This window comes from Cervus elaphus, chromosome 22, assembly GCF_910594005.1.
Source record: "Cervus elaphus chromosome 22, mCerEla1.1, whole genome shotgun sequence".
In the NCBI taxonomy this organism is placed as follows: domain Eukaryota; kingdom Metazoa; phylum Chordata; class Mammalia; order Artiodactyla; family Cervidae; genus Cervus; species Cervus elaphus.
In genome coordinates this window covers 25835067-25856974 of record NC_057836.1, presented here as the reverse complement: position 1 = coordinate 25856974, position 21908 = coordinate 25835067, and the positions used below count along the sequence as shown (strand labels likewise).

At 38.2% G+C, this 21908-nt stretch overlaps 1 protein-coding gene across 2 annotated transcripts in view; it reads right to left on the bottom strand.

Moving 5' to 3' along the window:
• Nucleotides 1–2370: 2370 nt before the first annotated feature.
• DERA (deoxyribose-phosphate aldolase) overlaps nucleotides 2371–21908 on the bottom strand; it is a 111236-nt gene continuing 91698 nt past the window's right edge. For both annotated transcript variants that reach the window (XM_043881379.1, XM_043881380.1), the window contains 3 exons: nucleotides 10030–10142; nucleotides 5441–5590; nucleotides 2371–3062 (listed from right to left, as the gene is read on the bottom strand). In XM_043881379.1, the coding sequence (XP_043737314.1) occupies nucleotides 3006–3062; nucleotides 5441–5590; nucleotides 10030–10142 (320 nt within the window). In that variant the 3' untranslated portion in view covers nucleotides 2371–3005. The remainder of the gene's footprint in view (nucleotides 3063–5440; nucleotides 5591–10029; nucleotides 10143–21908) is intronic.

Sequence of the window (21908 nt, the reverse complement as noted above, 5' to 3'; positions counted from 1 at the left end):
TTAAACAAGCCACACTAGGGACTTCCCTGGTGGTCCAGTGGTTAAAGACTTCACTTTCCAATGCAGGGGATGTGGGTTAGATGCCTGGTTGGGGAGCTAAGATTCCACATGCTTCACAGACAAAAACATAAAACTAAAACATAAAACAGAAGCAATACTGTAGCAAATTCAGTGAAGACTTTAAAATGGTCCACGTCAACATATTTTTAAAAGGAAAAATAACCACACTATCACTTGGTTTAGATTTAGAGGGTTGGTCTTCTCTACAACACCATTTAGATGACTAGAGACAAATGTGAATCTTTCAAAAGTTTGACATTCACATGATGACAAACATAATTATTTGGTATGGCAGAGTGTATGAACAAGTAAGACACATTTAATTCCAAAGCCCTGGCTACATCTTGTAAATCACTTCATGGGGTGAGGTGGATCTATTAATAGGTTCTGGGCTCAGTTCTGATTTTCTGCATCATCTTGCAATACTGACTTTCCCACTTGGAGTTTTTTTTTTTCCTCTCGTGAAAACATAGAACTAGATATTCTCTAAAGTCTTCTTAAGCCCCTAAGTGATGTGATGGGTTGTTTGTTTAAAAATATCTTTCAGGCTTAAATTCTGCTTTCTTGAACTGCAACAATTTTTACAGAGGAAGGGGTAAGGGTGGGGTAGGAGTTGCTTTCATTAACTTACAAGCTTTACATACAGAACACAGTGACTCATCTTCTGATTGTATAAAGCATCTGCTCCCTCTGTCCCAAAGTACACAAATCTGCTTGCAGTAAATCATGGTCACCTCAGAAATGATCTCTTCCTCTTATGTGTTCATGGCAATCCACATTTACTAGTGTTTTCCTATTGAAGTCATCTGTGGTACATTTGATTTCAAGAGCCAGGTAAAGGGCAGACATTGCTGATGAAGGGGCTGACAGTCCCTAGAATAAACTGTCCTCCCAAATATATGATTACTTGCCTTTAGATCAGGCCATTCTCATCAGCCTCTAATAAGTTTGAGGGGCTCACCAGTCTTAATTTCCTATGTGAATCTATAATTGTCCGCAGAGGTCAATTTCAGTGGATGCCTCATATAAATTAGAATTGAAGATAATGATGCCTGTTCACTTGATCAACTGAAATGACCAGCTGGGTTTAATGGGAGGAAAACAGAAACCCCTGTGAAATTGAAATAGCTTCAAAGGTGAGGGAATGTAATTATTTTTCTGCAAAGTTTCTTCTCCAAAGGTGACTGGCCATTGTGCTGGTGGGCATGTGGACCAGCATGTTATGACGGTGGAAATGGCATTCAGAGCCACTGACCACATCCAGAGGCATAAGTCAAAAGTTTGCTCTCTGCTAAGCTGTGGGGGAAAGCAGAATTTCTTCTCCACTCTTATTTTTCATCATTTCATTCACAGTTGGAGAGGTGCTTTAAGTGACGTGCCTAATTGACTTCTGAGAGGCAAATTTTAATTTAGGTTGCTGCTAAAGTGTTTTCTCTTTATAGCCATAAACCATTATCTTGGATGTGTTATCATTATCTTTAAGGTAATATAATTCGAGGTCTGAACGAATCTTGGTATCACCTGCACCAACTCCTTTAACCTTACAGATGAAGAAACTGAGGCTCAGACATGTGAACAGACAGGACCAAGGTCACAAAGCTAGAAAGAGGAAGAGGCGGGGTTAGAATTCAGCAGAGAAAAAAACAAAACCAAAACCAATTCCCAATCCAGTGTTCTCCACTTATGAGTAGCTGGAGACTTGTGCAGGGAGGAAAAAAAGATGCTCTCCATGAAAATCAGCATTTAAGAAAACTTAATTTCTACAAAGGTGGGAGGAGGGGAGCTGAGAGAGACAATGAGTAAATGAACCAGTAGCCCCCAAAGCAGATTACTGTCCCCCACAGCTGACTGGGGGCTCTGGCTACGTGTCTCTGAGGGCCGGGGGACAGTTTTACGTACCTGCGGTGACAACACAGACTCAGGAGCCATACTGCCTGCCTGGCATTGATTCTCGACTCTGCTAATTCTGAGCTCTTGACCTTTGCCAAGTTGCTTAAGCTCTCTGTTCCTCAGTCCCTCATCTGTATAAAAGGATGATAACATCAATACTGACCATTGTGAGAATTCAAAACCTTACTATACTAACCTTACTGTACCAAGAGATTAAATAAAGGCTAAAGTAAATTTATATACATAAGGAGCTTCACACATACTACGTACTATGTTAGGGTCTGCTGTTTCCTTCCTATTCACTCTACCAGGAAAAAGTTTCAGAATATAAGACATAAGTGGTACTTGTTAATAATGTACACGGGTATTTTGTTTAGATAAAGACACAAGGACTCTACTAGAGAGACTTAGAAAGTCATTGATAAACTCTCTCTTCAAGTTTAATAGATTACCTTTTCAACATGTATTACTACAATTTAAAGTTTTTTTTAATAAACAATAGGAATTTTTTTCATTAAAAATATTCAATGATATCCATAGTTTCATATAAAATGACAGATATTTCATTAGTAAAACAATTAGTAAAAGAGCATATCTGTTGAGAAAATTAAAGACAAATTATCATGGCAGGAAATTCGTGCTGAGTGATTAGGAAATTAGTCCTGAAGTAGTTTGGAAGAGCAAGAGAAGTTCGGGGTGCTTCATTTTCTTTTGCCACATTGTGATTCTTGGGCAAGTCAATATTCACTTCCTTAGAATTTAACATTATCAAAGCTATCATTAACATTTTACTCAGAGTTCTTAAAAGAAAACCTTTGCAAAATTAACCCTGGAGATCTAGTAATTCAGATCATTTCAGATATGCCTGAAATGGGGACCATGCGTAGATTAGTTGTTTTTTTCCCATTCATTCTTCAAGCTAAATTCAATGGAAATTTTAAGGGGGGGAAAAATAAACTATCTATCCCCCCATTTTTTAATTAAATAACTTTAGCAATCACATAGATAATTTTTACACATTGTTGCAAAGGACGTTTTTGGAATCTGTTGATGATCTAAGACATGGGGAGGTCATGGTAGGCTGCATATCTTCCGGTCACATGATGGTAAATCTGTGGAGAAAACAGAGTTTAGTCACCAGTTATTATATTCCTATTCATATCAATTAATAATTACACTACTACATAATGATTTTGGTTAATATTTCATTATGAAGCCCCACTGTTATGTATTTCAGCAGAATATCCTTCCAACTTTACTTCAGGTGGAAGTTTGCTTGGAAGAAGGCAAGTGGGGTATGATGAGGTTAATGAGCTGAGTTTTCATCTCTTGTTCTCACAGTCCAATAAATGCTTTTTAAAAAAAAAAAAAATTGAAGTTGATTTACAATGCTGTGTTAGCTTCAGGCACACAGCATAGTGATTTATATATATATACACATACACACACAAATATATTCTTTTTCAGATTATTTTCCATTATAGGTTATTACAAGATATTGAACATAGGTCCCTGTGCTATACAGTAAATCCTAGTTTCTAACCCATTTCATGTATAGTAGTTTGTATGTTAATCCCAAACTCGTAAGTTACCCCACCTCCCCTCTCCCCTTTAGAAACCATAAAGTTTGTTTTCTAAGTTGTGAGACTATTTTTCTTTTGTAAATAGGTTCATTTATATTATTTTTTTAGATCCTACATATAAGTGATTCCATAAAATATTTGTCCTTTTCTATCTGACCTATTTCACCAAGTATAATAATCTCCAAGTCCATCCACATTGCTTCAAATAGCATTATTTCATGCTTTTTTAATGGCTGAATAATATTCTATTGCATGTTATATATATGAACATCTTCTTTGCCATTCCCCTCTCAATGGACATTTAGGTTCCTTCCATGCCCTGGCTACTGTAAATAGGGCTGCTATGAACATCAGTGTGCACGTATGTTTTTGAATTAGAGTTTTCTCTGGATATAATGCCCTGGAGTGGAATTGCTGGATCATGTGGTAGTTCCATTTTTACTTTTTTAAGGAACCTCCACAGGGTTTTCCACAGTGGCTGCACCAATTTACATTCCCACCAACAGTGTAGGAGGGTTCCCTTTACTCCAGACCCTCTCCAGCATTTATTTGTAGATTTTTTGACGATGGACATTTTTGATGATGGCAAGAATACACAGAAGAACTACACAAAAAAGATCTTCATGACCCTGATAATCACAATGGTGTGATCACTCACCTAGAGCCAGACATCCTGGAATGTGAAGTCAATTGGGCCTTAGGAAGCATCACTATGAATAAAGCTAGTGGAGGTGATGGAATTCCAGTTGAGCTATTTCAAATCCTAAAAGATGATGCTGTGAAAGTGCTGCACTCAATATGCTAGCACATTTGGAAAATGCAGCAGTGGCCACAGGACTGGAAAAGGTCAGTTTTCATTCCAATCCCAAAGAAAGGCAATGGCAAAGAATGCTCAAACTACCGCACAATTGCACTCATCTCACATGCTAGTAAAGTAATGCTCAAAATTCTCCAAGCCAGGCTTCAGCAATACATTAACCGTGAACTTCCAGATGTTCAAGTTGGTTTTAGAAAAGGCAGAGGAACCAGAGATCAAATTGCCAACATCCGTTGGATCACCGAAAAAGCAAGGGAGTTCCAGAGAAACATCTATTTCTGCTTTATTGACTATACCAAAGCCTTTGACTGTGTGGATCACCACAAATTGTGGAAAATTCTGATAGAGGTGGGAATACCAGACCACCTGACCTGTCTCTTGAGAAATCTGTATGCAGGTCAGGAAGCAACAGTCAGAACTAGACATGGGACAACAGACTGGTTCCAAATAGGAAAAGGAGTACGTCAAGGCTTGTATATTGTCATCCTGCTTATTTAACTTCTATGCAGTTAAATAATCATGAGAAACGCTGGGCTGGATGAAACATAAGCTGGAATCAAAATTGCTGGGAGAAATATCAATAACCTCAGATATGCAGATGACACCACCCTGATGGCAGAAAGTAAAGAAGAACTAAAGAGCCTTGTGATGAAAGGGAAAGAGGAGAGTGAAAAAGTTGGCTTAAAGCTCAACATTCAGAAAACTAAGATCATGGTATCTGGTCCCATCACTTCTGGCAAACAGAAGAGGACGACAGTGGATGAGATGGTTGGACAGCATCACCAACTCAATGGACATGAGTTTGAGTAAACTCCGGGAGTTGGAGGTGGACAGAGAGGCCTGGCGTGCTGCAGTCCATGGGGTCGCAAAAAGCTGGACACGACTGAGCGACTGAACTGAACTGATTCTAACCAGTGTGAGGTGATATCTGACTGTAGTTTTGATCTCATTTCTTGAACGATTAGTGACGTAGAGCACTTTTCATTTGCCCGTTGTCCATCTGTAAGACCTCTTTAAATAAGTGACTTTTTATTTCTTTCTTAAAAATACTTGTCAGGTGTTCCAAGGACAGCGGGCTGCGGCTCCTCACCTGCCTCTCAATGTCGGCAAGCAGAGTGCTGGCACCTATTCGAAAGAGTTCAGGCTTCATCCACTCATCTCCCAGCTCCTCCTTTATGAGAGAGAGCCACACAAGGGAGTCCTTCGCGCTGCGGATGCCTCCGGCCGGTTTAAAGCCTACCTGAGAGGGGACATGGGAAAGAGAACAATGCTTAGTATTGTTACTGCGTTGCTTTCAAAACTGGTCTTGCGTTAATACAGGGTCTCCATCCTCTCTCTTTTCTAAAGCCTATTTCACTTCCCCCAGCACTCAGAGCACCGACTCAAGCCCATTCACAGGACAAAATGACTTTTCCAAGATTAATGGGAAGAATGTCACTGCTTCCAAGGAGACACTAATGAGAGTTAATAACCCTCATTAACATTTCACGTGCTGGAAAGCCAGAAGCCTTAACCATCTAGACTATAGCTGTGAACCTGGGATAAACAAGAGAGGTGTCAATAAACAGGAAAACACAGCTCAAGAGCCCATTCATTCTCCATTTCTATCAGGAGGCCACGGGAAACGTACACCTTTTGGCCCTTCAATCTGAGCTGCAAAAGATACATTCGTGGGTTTAAAATGAGAAGAAAGAATCAGGGAGGCCATACTAACCAAACCATAGCAAGGAAAGGTGACAGTTATTTTAATCAACTGAACTACAGGGACTTTTAAGTTGTCAGTAGACCGAGCTGCATAAAACAGCCAAACAGCTAAATAAGCACAGGAGAAAAAGACAGTGTAGGGGCCCTTCACACTTCAGCAGTCTCTGAAGGTGACCACCAACAGCACAATTCAGCCAGTATCTGATGTCTACAAATGATGTCCCTGAGTCCATTAAAAAAGGATAGATGTGTCCTATATACAGTAAAACCTGCTTATCTAGAAATACTTTTCTTAAGAACTTGACTCTTCCGATAGAGTAAATACCCAAAGCCCAAGGACTGAAGCTCACACATTTGACCACTCAAGAGTTTGGTTGCTCTGCTGGGGAGCACCAGTGAGGGGGAGTGGTGGGGGGAGTTGCTAGCAGAATGCCAGAGAAGGGAAACAATAAGTATATGGTCCATTATCAGCCTATAAAAAAAATGAGTAAACAGAAACCTCAATTAGGGACTTCCCTGGTGGTCCTGTCATTAAAAATCCACCTTCTAAAGCAGGGGACATGGTTTTGATCCCTCATCCTAAGACCCCACATCCTGCGTTTCTGCAACTACTGAGCCCATTCGCCACAAGGAAAGATGCCCTATGCCACAATTAAGACCCAATGCAACCAAATAAATTTTTTTAAAAAGAAAAGGAAACCTCAATTAAATAGAGTCGGGGGCTCTTACTCCCAGATAACAGGAAGAAGAGAGACTCTTCTTTCCTGGCAAGGACTCAGCTTGTGAATAGTTCCAGACTCCTTGTTTACTATCCCTCCCATCTTCCTTTTCCTCTCAAGCATTCTTCTTCCCCTGCCCTGCAGGAGTTGCATGTGGCTCATGTTCACTGATCCCCAATAAATCCATCTTTGCTGGAGAAATAGCTGGCAGTTTACTTGCTTTAGGTCAACAAACCCAAGCTGGAAACTTCTAGCTAAACTGGCCTCCCCCATTTCCTCACCGCACCGCATCCAATGACCAACAGTCCGTCTCACCAAGCCCACCCTCTGAATCCCCCTCCACACCCACACTCGCTTTCCTCTCAACTCTCGGTTCCATTGGTTTAGTTCAGACCCTCGTCAGTCCTCACGGGAACATCGGCAGAAGTCCCCTCACTGGTTTCCCTGCCTCGGTCACATGTCACACAGTTAAGCAACAGCCACACAGAGATTCTAACTACATCTGCCTATCACTCTGGAGCCCAGGTGACCTTGTAAGAGTAAGGGGAGGTGAGGATGGGAGAAGCTAAGTGGAGTGAGGCTATTTATTGAGATAAGGGAAAAAAAAAAAAAAAATCAGTGAGCTGATATTAGCATACATGTTAATCATAGGAGCATTTTCTGTCAATTAGGCAGTACTGCACACAGATTTTTCTATATAATTCTGTTGTATCAGCAAGTCTATTTGGCAATGTTTTGAAACAGAGTTTTTAGCGTAAGTTTTTCCTGTCTCTTTTTAAGGGAGAGAATACGGAAAACATAAATCTGCAATGAAATCGGTTATGAAATAGCAAACCTCTGCTTCTCAAGAGTGACACTAATCATGGTCTGGAAGGCAACCCATTACATTTTAAAACATCCCTTAAATCAATGATGTGGAAGCTTCACCGTCTAAGGGTTGCCCGGACAGCTTGTCAACACTCCGAGAAAATGCCCCTGATCTGCACCAGGTCCTTTCTTTGTGAAGTCAAATGTGATCCAGATGAATATGAACTGACTTCTACCTGCTTCTCAGTAAAACCAGGATGAACTTTATTAGCTAAGGAAAGGGGCAATACAGTTAAAAAGAAAGTCATGAAAGACAGCAAACTGTTCCTCCCTCTCTACCCTGATCTAGATCATTGAACAGTTAAAACTTTTATTGAAATTCTTGTGTAAGGGTTCTTTCAGGAAGGGACGTGTTCACTTTTCAGATAACGGCTCAATGAGTGAATCAATGAATGTTTGTTAAAAACAATACAGGACTGGGTGCCCAATGGAGAATTTCAGCCCCGAATGTGGAGCTTACAAGGGCTTCTCTGGTAGCTCAATGGTAAAAAATCCACCTGCCAATGCAGGAGATACAGGTTCAATCCCTGGACCAGGAAGATCATCTGGAAAAGGAAATGGCAACCCACTTCAGTATTCTTGCCTGGGAAATCCCACAGAGAAGCCTGGTGGGATATAGTCCATGGGGTTGCAAAGAGTTGGGCACCCCTGAGCAACTAAACAACAACATCATAGAGCTTATGAACGTAGAGATAGAGATGCCTGAGGACTATCCCTGACCCAGGGCTGCCAGGGGTGAGGGCCCAGGCATTTGGAAGTAGAAAAAACTTCACATCAGTACTTCCCTGGCAGTCCAGTGGTTAAGATTTCCCCTTTCAATGCAGGAGCTGAGGGTTCAATCCCTGGTCAGGGAGTTAAGATCCCATATGCCTCACAGCCAAAAAATCAAAATAAAACAGAAGCAATATTGAAACAAATTCAATACAGACTTTAAAAAAATGGCCCACATCAAAAAACTCTTTAAAAAAAACAACAAAAAACTTTGCATCTATTGGAATGCTTTTTGGCTGAGAGTAACCTCGGGTCTAGTGAATGGTGGTGGTCTCATTTGAGGGTCCCAAAGCCAGAGTTCTCATTTTTACAGCCTTTCTTTAAAAAAAAAAAAAAGAAATGTTTTTAAATTTGGATCATTGCAGAAAGGCTACCAAGTAGAGGTTACTCAAGTTAAGTCAACTTTCCTATGTAGGCCACAGTAGATATTTATCCTATTTGTACTCTTCTAAGATATAGAGGTATTCTGAAGGAGCTCATCTCCTCTTAAACCTAGGTACCTTCTAAGAAAGGTCTCCAATTCCAAAATAAACTGAAATACAGTCACATATAAAGTCATCACATCCCAGCTGGCAAAGGATTAAAGTTCTTTTTTGGGTTTCTATTCAGCAGACATCAAGAGATTGGTTTTAAAAGATGCCTTTCGTGAAGGCAAAGTCTCATTTAAAAAAAAAAAATTACCTTTCTCTCCCATGATGTAAAAAAAAAAAGTAATCCTTTGAGATAATTTCCAGCTAAACAAGCAACTTGAAGTGAAAAGGAAAATCCAAACTCATTTTTTAAAAAAACACCTCATACGCATTTTTTCCTTTTAAATTCATATGTTTCAAAAAATATGTATTATTTTTCGAAAAGCAGACAAAAGCGAGCATATACCCTCCTCAGCTTAACAGTCTTCCAAAGAGCACATCTGACTGCCATAAAACGCAAAAATGGATATTTAATTCAAGAGCTATATAACGTCTAGCTACCTTTTCCCTGCTGTTTCACAGCATTTCATTATTTTGTTTAATAAGTTCATCTCCTCGAGAATTTTCTCTTCACCTCATATTATTAAAAGTAATAAGTTTTTCTGGACCGGGGGTTTCCCAACAGAAAAACCAATTTATGTGTGTCCTTCAATAATGACAGGAAAAGATTATTTCCCATTATATTGCATACTTTTCATATCACCACCACAGCTTATCATTCAATAAATGTTACTCTGCAATTCTTTCCATTCCTCAAGGAAGTTTAATTTCTGCATTAACCTGTTTTCGCCAGCCAACGCCTTAGCAGAAAGCCTCTGTGTTGTGGCAGAATTAGTTCGTTAAAGAAGCCATTTAGGAATCTCTTGTCAGTGATAACATTGTCTTCGGTTAATAAAAGGACAGAAAGTGAGTTTACATCTTGATCACACCCACTAACTCCCTGACTCACCCTCACTTTTCTGTGAATCACACATTCTTTCCCCATGAATGTATTCTTTTGTCATGAAAGGTAAATTAAACGTTTATCTTAATAATGGGAATGCATTCACAGCATCTGCATATAAAGACAGCTATCGTGGCTGTGACTAGTATTATAAATAACATCATCTTTACTCTGAAGGAAGAAAGATTTGCTGGCAATAAAATACCTTGTTTCCAGTTTTCCAGAAGAAATCTCTGATGGCCCGAAGCATAACTATAGCTACTGGAAAGGTAGCATTTACTGTTTCTTTTCCCGTAGAGGTCTTAATAAAATCTGATCCTAAAAAAAAAAAAAGGAAGAAAAACTCCATATCCATTTTTTAAATTCATTAATTAAAACACTTACTTTTTTTTTTTCACTTTTGAGTCGGTGGAAGGAGCAAGTCGTGTACCTTTTTCTCCCTGCGGAATTTATTTTTCATCAATTATTTGAAAAACTAAAACCAAATCTCTCTTTAAAGTCATTCTGTCCATATATTTTCTCTTCTTACTTTGTGTGTATGCTCAGTCGCTAAGTCATGTCTGACTCTTTGTGACCCCAGGGATCGCAGACCACCAGGCTTCTCTGTCCGTGGGATTCTCCAGGCAAGAATACTGGAGCGTGTTGCCATTCCCAACCCAGGGATCTAACCCATGTCTCCCGAGTCTCCCAAGTTCCTCTTACTATAAAATGAATTAAATTAGGCACCAAATGGATTCTTCCAGACCCCTAGGGCTCTTGCCCCTACATTTCCATATCATCAACTAAAACCAAGTTGGTTTATTTAATGGAAAACTGAGAGAAATAGAAACAATTTTTTGCCCTATGCTTAGCATCATATATCACCACACTACTACAAAACCGGAGGGCCTACTCATTTTCCCCTCATCTTCTTATGTGCGGTAGAAAGTGCACAGAACGGCTGTGACAATATAAGGAGAATCATCACTAGCTGATGTCTATTGCATTGTTTCTTAACAAAAGCTGTCTTCCAACTAGACTGTGACTTTCATGAAAGACGCCACATATTTTCAACTTGCAAATATTTTAAACAACTTCTTGTCTCTCAAATGTATCGTCAACCTATTGATGCAGTTTAACAAAATAGCACAAGGAGACAAAGAGAGGAGAGGAATAGTTAAGAGTCACTGAGCTCTGGGTACCATGCACTATTCTAGTGATTTACAAGTATTGACTCAATCCTCACAATAACTCTACGCGTTAAGTACTAATATGATCCCAATTTTTAAGGAGGAAATGGTGACTGCAGCCATGAAATTAAAAGACACTTACTCCTTGGAAGGAAAGTTATGACCGACCTAGACAGCATAGTAAAAAGCAGAGACATCACTTTGCCAACAAAGGTCCATCTAGTCAAAGCTATGGTTTTTTCAGTAGTTACGTAAAGATGTGAGAGTTGGACTCTAAAGAAAGCTGAGCATCAAAGAATTGATGCTTTTGATCTGTGGTGTTGGAGAAGACTCTTGAAGGTCCCTTGGACTACAAGGAGATCCAACCAGTCCATCCTAAAGGAAATCAGTCCTGAATATTCATTGGAAGGACTGATGCTGAAGCTGAAACTCCAATACTTTGGCCACCTGATGCAAAGAACTGACTCATTTGAAAAGACCCTGATGCTGGGAAAGATTGAACGTGGGAGGAGAAGGGGACGACAGAGGGTGAGATGGTTGGATGGCATCACTGACTCAGTGGACATGAGTTTGAGTAAACTCCGGGAGTTGGTGATGGACAGGGAGGCCTGGCATGCTGCAGTCCATGGGGTCGCAGAGTCAGACACGACTGAGCAACTGAACTGAACTGAAAGGAAAGTAACTTGCTTGAGGTCAAACAGTAAAGTAGGGGAGGAAGAATTCTAACCAAAGCAATAGAATTTAACCCATGTGCTACAGTGCCTCCAAAAAACTTAGTGAGGGTCACACAGTCAGACACAGGGTCCATCCTTCATGTGGTAATCTACCCTCAAACTGTTCTGTGGACCACAGCTCAGCATCACAGGCACTACCAGAGAGCTTGTTAAAAACGCAGACCCCCGGATCCTACACTGAACCAACTAAATCATAACCTGAATAGAAACTAGGTTCCCAGATGATTCCTGGGCAATTAGGGCCCACGCCCATGGAATCCATGAGATCATTTCTAATCTAATCTCTGAGATTTTCCCAACGTCCATCAAGGTGGTCAAAAGAAGTAGAGGAAAGAAGTGGCCAAGACTTCCCCCTCTAGCTTCAAGGGCAAAAGGCACTTCCCGGACAACTCTGTGGATAGAGAAGTTCAAATCAACACTCCTTGAGTAAGCACAGTGTGAAAGGCACAGCAGAAAATATAAACACAAATCATTCAAGCTCCTTCCCTCAAAAGCATACATTCAGGGAGCAGGTGGAGATGCAACATAAATCCCATGTAATCACTTGATAAGCCAGAAGTCAGGAGATCTGGTTTCTAGCTCTGGCTGACATTTACCTTGCAAATTCCATCACCTCACCTTTCTCATTTATAAAATACATCTGGAAATTCTTACTTGCCTCATAGTGTTATAGAAGTAATCAAAAGAGACAGTCTCTGTGAAAGGATCCTGAAAATTATCAATGTTATACAAACCAAAAGGGAGCAGGGACCTAGGTAGGACTGTGTAAGAACTATGAGAATTCTGATCTACCCAATCAGGTCATCAGAAAGTTTCTTTCCTGTGGGCCTGAAGGCCCACTGGAAGAAATGGAGATGTGCCCGTCATGCCTACATTCATTCAAGGAGTATTTACTGGGAGTTTACTATGGGTTGCATTTTGTCCTACCTGCTGGGAACAGATCGGTACACAAAACAAAGTTGCTGCCCTTGTGACTAGATTCTCAAGAAGAAAAAGACAATAAATAAATAAACACATAATGAAGGCCACCTGATGCAAAGAATTGACTCATTTGAAAAGACCCTGATCCTGGGAAAGATTGAAGGCAGGGAGAGAAGGGAACGACAGAGGATGAGATGGTTGGATGGCATCACCAACTCAATGGACATGAGTCAGAGTAAACTCTGGGAACTGGTGATGGACAGGTGCTGCAGTCCATGGGGTCACAAAGAGTCAGACATGACTGAGTGACTGAACTGACTGAATGAATAAAGGCCAGGTGGAGGTAAGTGCGATGAAGAAAAGTAATGCAATGTAATGAGCAAGAGAGTGATGGAGGTGGGGGGAGATAGCTGTAATTAAACAGTCATCATAAAAGTATTTCTGATGAGTGAAATCCAGAGACTGATGAAAGAAATCTTTGAAAAGAGCATCACAAGGAGGGAAAAAGCAAGTGCAAAGGCCCTGAAGTAGGCATGTGCTAAGTTGATGAATGAATGAATGAATGAATGGATGAATGAATGGGACTACAGAACCAATACCTGGCCCCTACAATATCAGAAATAACAGGCAGAGAGAAGAAATGAAAGCCAGAAAATAGATGTAAAAGAACATCACCAAAGATTCACACTGATACCAAGATGTGTTTTCCTAATAGGTGTCAGTGTCTACTGATTCACTAGAAGACTTTGGGTACCACATTGGATACAAGGCTTCCCTGGTGGCTCAGTGGTTAAGAATCCGCCCGCCAGTGCAGGAGGCACAGGTTCAATACCTGTTCCAGGAAGATCTCACATGCTGAGGAGCAACTAAGCCCGTGCATCACAATCAATGAGACTGCGCTCTCAAGCCCAGGAACTGCAACTACTGAAGCCCGCACGCCCTAGAGCCTATGAGGCCACTGCAAAGAGAAGCCCATGAGCGACAATGAAGAGTAGCCCCACACTCTCTGCAACTAGAGAAAAGCCTGCACAGCAATGAAGACCCAGCAAAGCCAAAAATAAATAAATAAAATTATTTTTTAAACAAACAATATTGGATATCATCTAAATTCTTTTAAGCATCTCAGAAGAGAGGCTATCAAGGGATCAAGGGTACATATTAATAATCACTTCCTATTGTTGTAGATTATGACTTCATAGTTCACTTCTTTTTATTGATAAATAGTATTCTGTTACATGGTTGTTCCACCATTTGTTTATCCATTCATCTAACAAAGGATATCTTAGTTGTTTTCACTTTTGGCAATTATGAATAAAGTTGCTATAAACATTCATAAACAGGTCTTTGTGTGCACATAAACAATTTTCAAATCAGTTGAGTAAATAACAAGGAGAGCAATTGCTAGATTTTATAGTAAGACCATATTAAGCCTTGAAAAAAACTGCCAAATTATCCTGCAAAGTAGTTATATCATTTTTCATTCCTAACAGTAATGAATGAGTTCCTATTGCTCTGTATCTTCATTAGCAATTGGTGTCATTTGACAATCTAACAAATATGCATATAATCAAGGGCAAGTATCGTTAGATTAGATTACACCTATTTCAATTATGGATTGCTATGGTAAACAGTTTTTCTTAAATTTCAAACTCCAATTGTCCAGTACAGTAAATAGGAAAGAAACAAACCTTTGTATATTAAACTTATATCATGCAACCTTGGTAAACTCACTTAGTAGCTTCAGGAGTTTTTTGTTTTGGAGGGATTTTCTCCATAAACAGTCATGTCTTCTTCACAAAGAGACAGTTTTACACCTTTCTTCTTGCATTAATTTCTTGTGATTGCTATAACAAATTATAACAAGCTAGGTAGCTCAAAGCAACAGAAGTTTATTCTCACTGTTTTGGAGGCCATAAATCCAAAATCAAGGAGTCAGCAGGGCTGTCTTCCCTGTGGAGGCTCTCAAGAGACACATCTTCCTTGTCTCTTTGACTTATAGCTTCCAGCATTCCTTGCCTGCATCACTCCAAGCTCTGTCTCCATCTGCATATTACCTTCCCTTCTGTTTGTGAGCTTAATACTCCTTTGCCTTTCTCTTACAAGGGCATGTGTGTGCATGAGTGCTCAGTCGTGTCTGGCTCTCTGCAACCCTGTGGTCCATAGGCCACCAGGCTCTTCTGTCTGTGGAATTTTCCAGGCAAGAATACTGGAGTGGGTTGCCATTTTCTACTACAGGGGATCTTCCAAACCCAGAGCTTATAGGATGACATTTTGAGCCCACTTGGATAAGCCAGAATAGCAATGTCATTTCAAAATCCTTAAACACATCTCCAAAGGCTCTCCCCACCAAAAAAGGTAATGTTCACAGGTTCTGGGGATGAGGATGTAAATCTATTTTTGGGAGCCATTATCAGCCTACCACACTTACCAGTCTTTATACACTGATTTTCCTTTTCTTATCTTACTGCACCAGCTAGGACTTACAGTAAAATGTTGAGTAGGAGAGCTGAGAAAGAACATCCATCCCTTTTCTTAGAAGGGTCTTAGGGAAAAAGCATCCAGTTTCTCAGAAGATTAGCTGAAGTTTGTTTGTAGATATGTTTTATCAAGCTGAGGGGGTTCCTCTCTATTCCTAGTTTGCTGAGAGATTTTATTAGGATTAGGTGTTGGAATATATCAAATGTTTTAATTGTACCAATTGATATTAGCATACAATTTTTTTTTCTTTTTTAGCTTATTGATATGGTAGATTGAATTACATTGAATCAGTCTTGCACACCTGGAGTACTGGCTGTGGTATATTGTTCTTTTTATGTATTGGACTCATTTTTGCTACTCTGTTGTGGACGACTTTCACATCTACGTTCATGAGTGATATTAATATTCATCTATTGTTTTTCTTCTTATAACTGATATTTGGGTAATGATAGTCTCACAGAGTGAGTGCTCTCTCTTCTACTTTCTAGAAGAGATTGTGGAGAGCTGGTATTATTTTCTTCCTTAAATGTTTTGTACAAGTCATTAGTTAAACCATCAAGAGCTACTGCTTTCCTTTTTGGAATGTTTTAAATATTTTTCTTTAATAATTTGCTTAATATTTATTCAATAGTTTATTAAAGTATCAAATATAATATTATTAGATAAATTATCAAATGTTATATTATTAAAGAAGCAAATTTATTATCTTATAAGATTATCATTAAAATAAATAACATCACTAATAGGCATAGGCCTATTCAGACTATGTCTCTCAGTGTGAGTTTTGGTTGTTTCTATCTTTTAAGAAACTGATCTAAGCCATCTGTATTATCAAACTGTGGGCAAAGAGTTTCTCATACCATTCTTTTATTATTTTTTTAATGATGATAGGAATAGTAATGATCTCTCGTTTCTGATATTAGCATTCTCTTTTTGATCCCTGGTTATTCTAACTAGAGTTTTACCAATTTGATTGATCTTTTCAAAGTACCAGCTTTTGGGGTTTTCTAATTTTCTATATTGTTTTTGTTTTCAATTTCATTTCTGTTCTAAATTTTATTTCTTTTGTCCTGCTTGCCTTAGACTTAAATTGTTGTTCTTTCTCTTTCTATGTCCTAAGGTAGAAGCTGAGATTATTGATTTTTGATCGTTTTATTAACATATGCAGTTAAAAATTTCCTTCTAAGCTTTGCTTTTGCACCACTTTACAAATTTTGATGAGTTATACTTTAACTTTCATTTAATTAAAAAGAAATTTCAAAAACTTCTCTTAAGAATGTCTTGAACCAAGTATTATTTAGAAGTACATTGTTTAATTTTCAACTATTTGGGAAATTTTTCAGCTGTCTTTCTGCTATTGATTTCTAGTTCAGTTTCACTGTAGTCCAAGAACATACTTTCTATTGTTTATTCTTTTAAATTCATTTAAGTGTGCTTTAAGAACCAGGATGTATCCTTTCTTGGTGAATGCTCCATGTGAACTTGAAAATATGTATTCTGCTGCTGTTGGATAGAGTTTTCCATAAATGTCAACTTGATTAATAAGGCTGTTCAGGTCAATTATATCCTAGCTGATACTTCTGCTTTCTTGAGCTATCCACTACTGAAAGACAAGTCATGAAGTACAGTTATAATAGTAGATTTGCTTATTTCTCTTTTCAGTTCTACCAGATTTTGCCTCAGATTTTGACGCTCTGTTGTTAGATGTATATATGTTTAGGATTGTTCAGGATGTCTTCTTTGAGAAATGACCCCTTTATTTTTATGCCATGTCCTTACTTATCCCTAAAAATGATCATTTTTCTGTCTTTGTCTGAAATTAATACCCCTACTTCTGCTTTATTCTGAGGTTAGCATGGAACATGTTCCTCCAACCTTTTTGTTTGAACCTTCAAAGTCTTTATATTTAAAGTGGATTCCTTACAAACAACATACACTAGGGTCTTATTTTTATAATTAATTATAACTTTTCTATGTGTTGTATTTTTATTGTTACACTTTTTTCTACCTTCTCTGGCTTTAACTGAACATTTTATATGATTCCATTTTATCTCCTCTCAGCATATCAATTATACTTCTTTTGTATATTTTTTAGTGGTTGCCCTATAGCTTTCAGTATACATTTTTAAGTAATCTAAATCTACCTCCAGATAACATTATATATTGCTACACAAGTACTGCAGTTATTTTTCAACCAAGTATTCCTAATTTTTCCCTCCTATCCCCTATAATACCGCTGTAGTTCATTTTCATTTATACCTATAGTACAACCTAGACAGCATATTAAAAAGCAGAAGACATTACTTTGCCAACAAAGGTCTATCTGGTCAAGGCTATGGTTTTTCCAGTAGTCACGTATGGATGTGAGAATTGGACTATAAAGAAAGTTCAGCACCGAAGAATTGATGCTTTTGAACTGTGGTGTTGGAGAAGACTCTTGAGAGTCCCTTGGACTGCAAGGAGATCCAACAGTCCATCCTAAAGGAGATCGGTCCTGGGTGTTCATTAGAAGCACTGATGTTGAAGCTGAAACTCCAATACTTTGGCCACCTGATGTGAAGAGCTAACTCATTGGAAAAGATCCTGATGCTGGGAAAGATTGAAGGTGGGAGGAGAAGGGGACGACAGAGGAGGAGATGGTTGGATGGCATCACCGACTCAATGGACATGAGTTTGAGTAAACTCCCGGAGTTGGTGATGGAGACGGAGGCCTGGCATGCTGCAGTCCATGGGGTCGCAAAGAGTCGGACACGACTGAGCGACTGAACTGAACTGAATCATATAATCACCCAATATACTATCACTGTTACTACTTTAAACAGCTATCTTTTAGATCAACTGAGAAAGAAAATAATTTATTTTACGAAAATAAATAAGTGAAGAAATTCTTCACTTATTCTTTCTCTGTTCTTTCTTTTTCAATGTAAATCAGAGTTTCTGATTTACATAATTTCCTACTCCCAGAATAATATTTTTAACATTTCTTACAGGGAAGATCTGCTGGCAATGATTTCCCCCAGTTTTTAATATGTCTAAGCCCTTTGCTTTTTAAGGATAATTTCACTGAATATAGAGTTTTAGACTGGTGGAGTTTTTTGCCTTCAACACTTTACTTCATTTTATTTTGACATGGTTTTCAATGGAAGTCCATTGAAATGGTTTCCTTTTTCTTTTCTCTGGCTTTTTATTAAATTTTCTATATGTCTTTGGTTTTCTTCAGTGTGAATATTATATATAAATATGTGTAAAAGGAAATGGCAACCCATTCCAGTACTCTTGCCTGGAAAATCCCATGGACAGAGGAGCCTGGTGGGATACAGTTCATTGGGTTACAAAGAGTCAGATACAACTGAGCAACTGAGCATGCATATCTAAGTATAGTGTTTTTTGTTTGCTTGCTTCTGATATTTATTCTGCTGAGTGAGATTCCTAGATCTATAGTTTGGCATCTATCATTAATTTTGGAAAATTCTTGGCCACTATTACTTCAAATATGTTGTCTGCTCAATTTTCTCTTTCTTTTTCAACTATTCCAGTTACATGTGCCACACCTTTTGAAATTGCCCCACAGTTTTTGGATGTTCTTTTTTTTTTTTTAACCTGTTCTCTTTGCATTTCAGTTTAGGAGGTTTATTTTGACCTATCTTCATAGTCACTGACCCTTTCCACAGTTCTATTCAGTCTACTGACAAGGCATTCTTCATTTTTGTTTCAGTGTTTTTGATTTCTAGTTTTTGAGTATTTCTTAGGGTTTCTGTCTCTCTGTTTACATTACCTATCATTCCTTCCTGTTGTCTACTTTCCCCATTAAGATCATTAACGTATCAGTCTCAGTTACTTTAAATTTCTCTTTCTGATAATTCTAACATATCTGCCATATCTAATTCTGGTTTAATGTTTGTTTGTCTCTACAGACTGTGCTTTTTCTTGCCTTTTAGCATCTCTTGTAATTTTCTGTTGAATGCCAGATGTGACATCAGGCAATAAGAACAGGGAATAGGGAGGACTTCAGTGCGAGATTTTATGTTAATCTGGCTAAGAGTCAGGCTGTGTTTACTGTTTGCTGTAGCCACAGGTATCAGAGTTTTTGAATCCTATAATGTCCTTGTTTTTGTCTCTCATGTTTACTTCAGTCTTCCTAAATCTTCCTCTTTAAAGACAGTATATGTCTTAGCTCTGTCAGCTGTAATCCACTGGATTACTGAAGCCCTATTACTGTAATGATAATGCATGGGAGAGAGGAAGTATTTTATAATCTTATTATTAAATTTCAGTCTTTAGGTGGGTTTTTGTCCTTGGGCTGTAACCTTCATAAGTGTTTCTTGGCTCTTCTCCCTGACTTTGATGATTTAGGAAGACTACAGTGAAATGCCCTCCCCAGTAGGATGAGACTCTAATAAAGCCTTTTGCCTTGGAAAGTGGACCTTTGTTAAGAAGAATGATCTGGGACATATTTCACAATGATTATCTTCCTCTTTCTCTATCAGGGCCTAGAGAAGATCTTTCCTGGCTCTTCACTGTGAGAATCTGGGGTTCCTGGAGAGAAAGTCCACAAAAATGTAGGGGCCACATGTAGCCTCCAACACTTTGCCAAAATTACCATTTACATGTTCCTACCAGTTTGACTCTCACAGATGGGGAGATGTATGCTATGACTCTCAGATTCTGCCTATCTCTAAAGATTTCAAGGTGGAAGTTTGCCCTGTGACTTAAATTCTTTAATGTCTGAGAAAAGTCATTGATTTTCAGTTTATTTGGATTTTTCTTACTCCAAGTACAGTTATGAAAGCATCTAAGATCTTCATATGTCAAAGTTGACACCAGAAGTTCTGAAATTTTAAGGCAAGCCTTTATTGTCTGGGAAGTCACATATGGAAGAAGATACAAATTATATACAGTATTTGCATGTTTTGGATATAAGATTACAGTCAACAAGAATTGGAAAGGTTCAGATTCACTTTAGCAAAAATAAGAGAAGGCTTCATGGAATGGGTGAAATTTGGAAGAGACCTTGAAGGAGAGAGAAAATGTGAAGATGAGAGAGCAGATGGAAGAAAAATACCATTAGAAGAAATACCAAAAGTACAGAAATTTCAAGACATATCCCAACAGTAATAAATGGATCCATCTAAAGAATCTCTGGGAGGGACAGGGAGCACAGAAGTACAGAATGGTGATATTTGGGATATATGTGTCAATGTGGGTTCTAAAATCTGACTGTAACAATCCCATAGGATATAGAAGGTCTGATCATCTGAAATCAATGTTTAAAATGCTAAATATGATGCTTGGATAGGCTGAGGAGGACAACTGGAAATCAGAGACTACATAAGAGATTCATAGAGCAGGTGGGTGGAGGCACCACTGGCTATTTCCTTAAATCCAGGAATATGACCTAGCTTTAATTACACAAAACACCTTAGAAAGTACCTTTGTATTTTACAACTGTCAAAAGAACAATGGATTTTCCAGTGGGAGTGAGTAGGCACACACTTTGTTTTACTTATTTTAATATTGCTTCCTTTGCCCCTCTGCTAAACCAAAATTACCTTAGAGAAATAAATGCCAGATTTGGAATTACTGACACCACAGAGCACCAGAGGTTCTCCTCAGAGCTCACGTAAATCCAACATTAACCAAGCTCACCTTTGCTCAGCTTGGGGGAAAAAACTTTATAAGAAAATATCTCACAATTAAAATAGCTATCCATATAAATATTCTTTCATTAGTGCCCATAATTTCAGTGAAATAACTAAACTAGGAGATGAAAGGCCTGAAGGGTCAAAAGGAACACATTAAATAAGACAAGTATTCAAATGTGCTTGGTTGAAATTAAAATTAATAATAAATTTATAGTATGATATTAAATTATATTTTTTTATTTTCATAATTTGAAATCTCTAGCACAAGAGTTTTTTCGTGGTCTAAAGCAACTCAAAGCTTTTCTAAGGCCTATAATTACAAGTCTCCATGGTACAGTTTCATTAAAAACTTTCATTAAACAACAGCTGCCCTTGTATATGGTCTTCTAATCAATTTGGTCAAACAGAATGACTTCTAATCAGCTGTTGATAAAAATAGAAGATGAAATTTTAATTCTAATAGATTAACCACAAACTCAAGACAGTCTTCAAAATCCATCTAGCTCTATTCCCCAGTGGATTTAATGACTATTCAGCAACTCATTACTAAATAGAACAAGATGAACATTTTCCAGTTCATTAAAGAAATGTACTATGTATTTTTGCATTGTCCTCATGATTCGTTACAGGGAGTCTTAATTACAAGATAATGGATAATGGTTATTAAATGCAGACTGCAGTAATGAAGCTCTATTCATTTGCAAACCTCAGAGACTGCAAAGAGAGGAAAATAAAATTACTAGCTTCAAAAGATTAACGGATCAAATTATTATTCAATTTTGAAAATCTCATTCAGACTTCATAGAAACAAGAAGAGATTAAAAACTAGTATTAAGACCAAAGTAGTACATTTAAAAAAATAATATCTTAAGGCTATTACTGCATAATAAGCTTCAGATGTGATTATTAGAAAAACATATAGCTAACAATGGGGAAACATACATTTTTATTTTTCTGAACAAATCTTTTTTTATGAGATAGGAAGTTACTGGTAGTATCTTAAAGGGAGTCTTGGTGAACATGGAAGATATATGCTACTAGGCTACAAAAGAACAGCACAATGGAAGGTATGATTAACATTTTATACCTCACTAATGAAAAATAGGATTTAAAATCAACTGCTGCTTGAGAAAGCTTGTC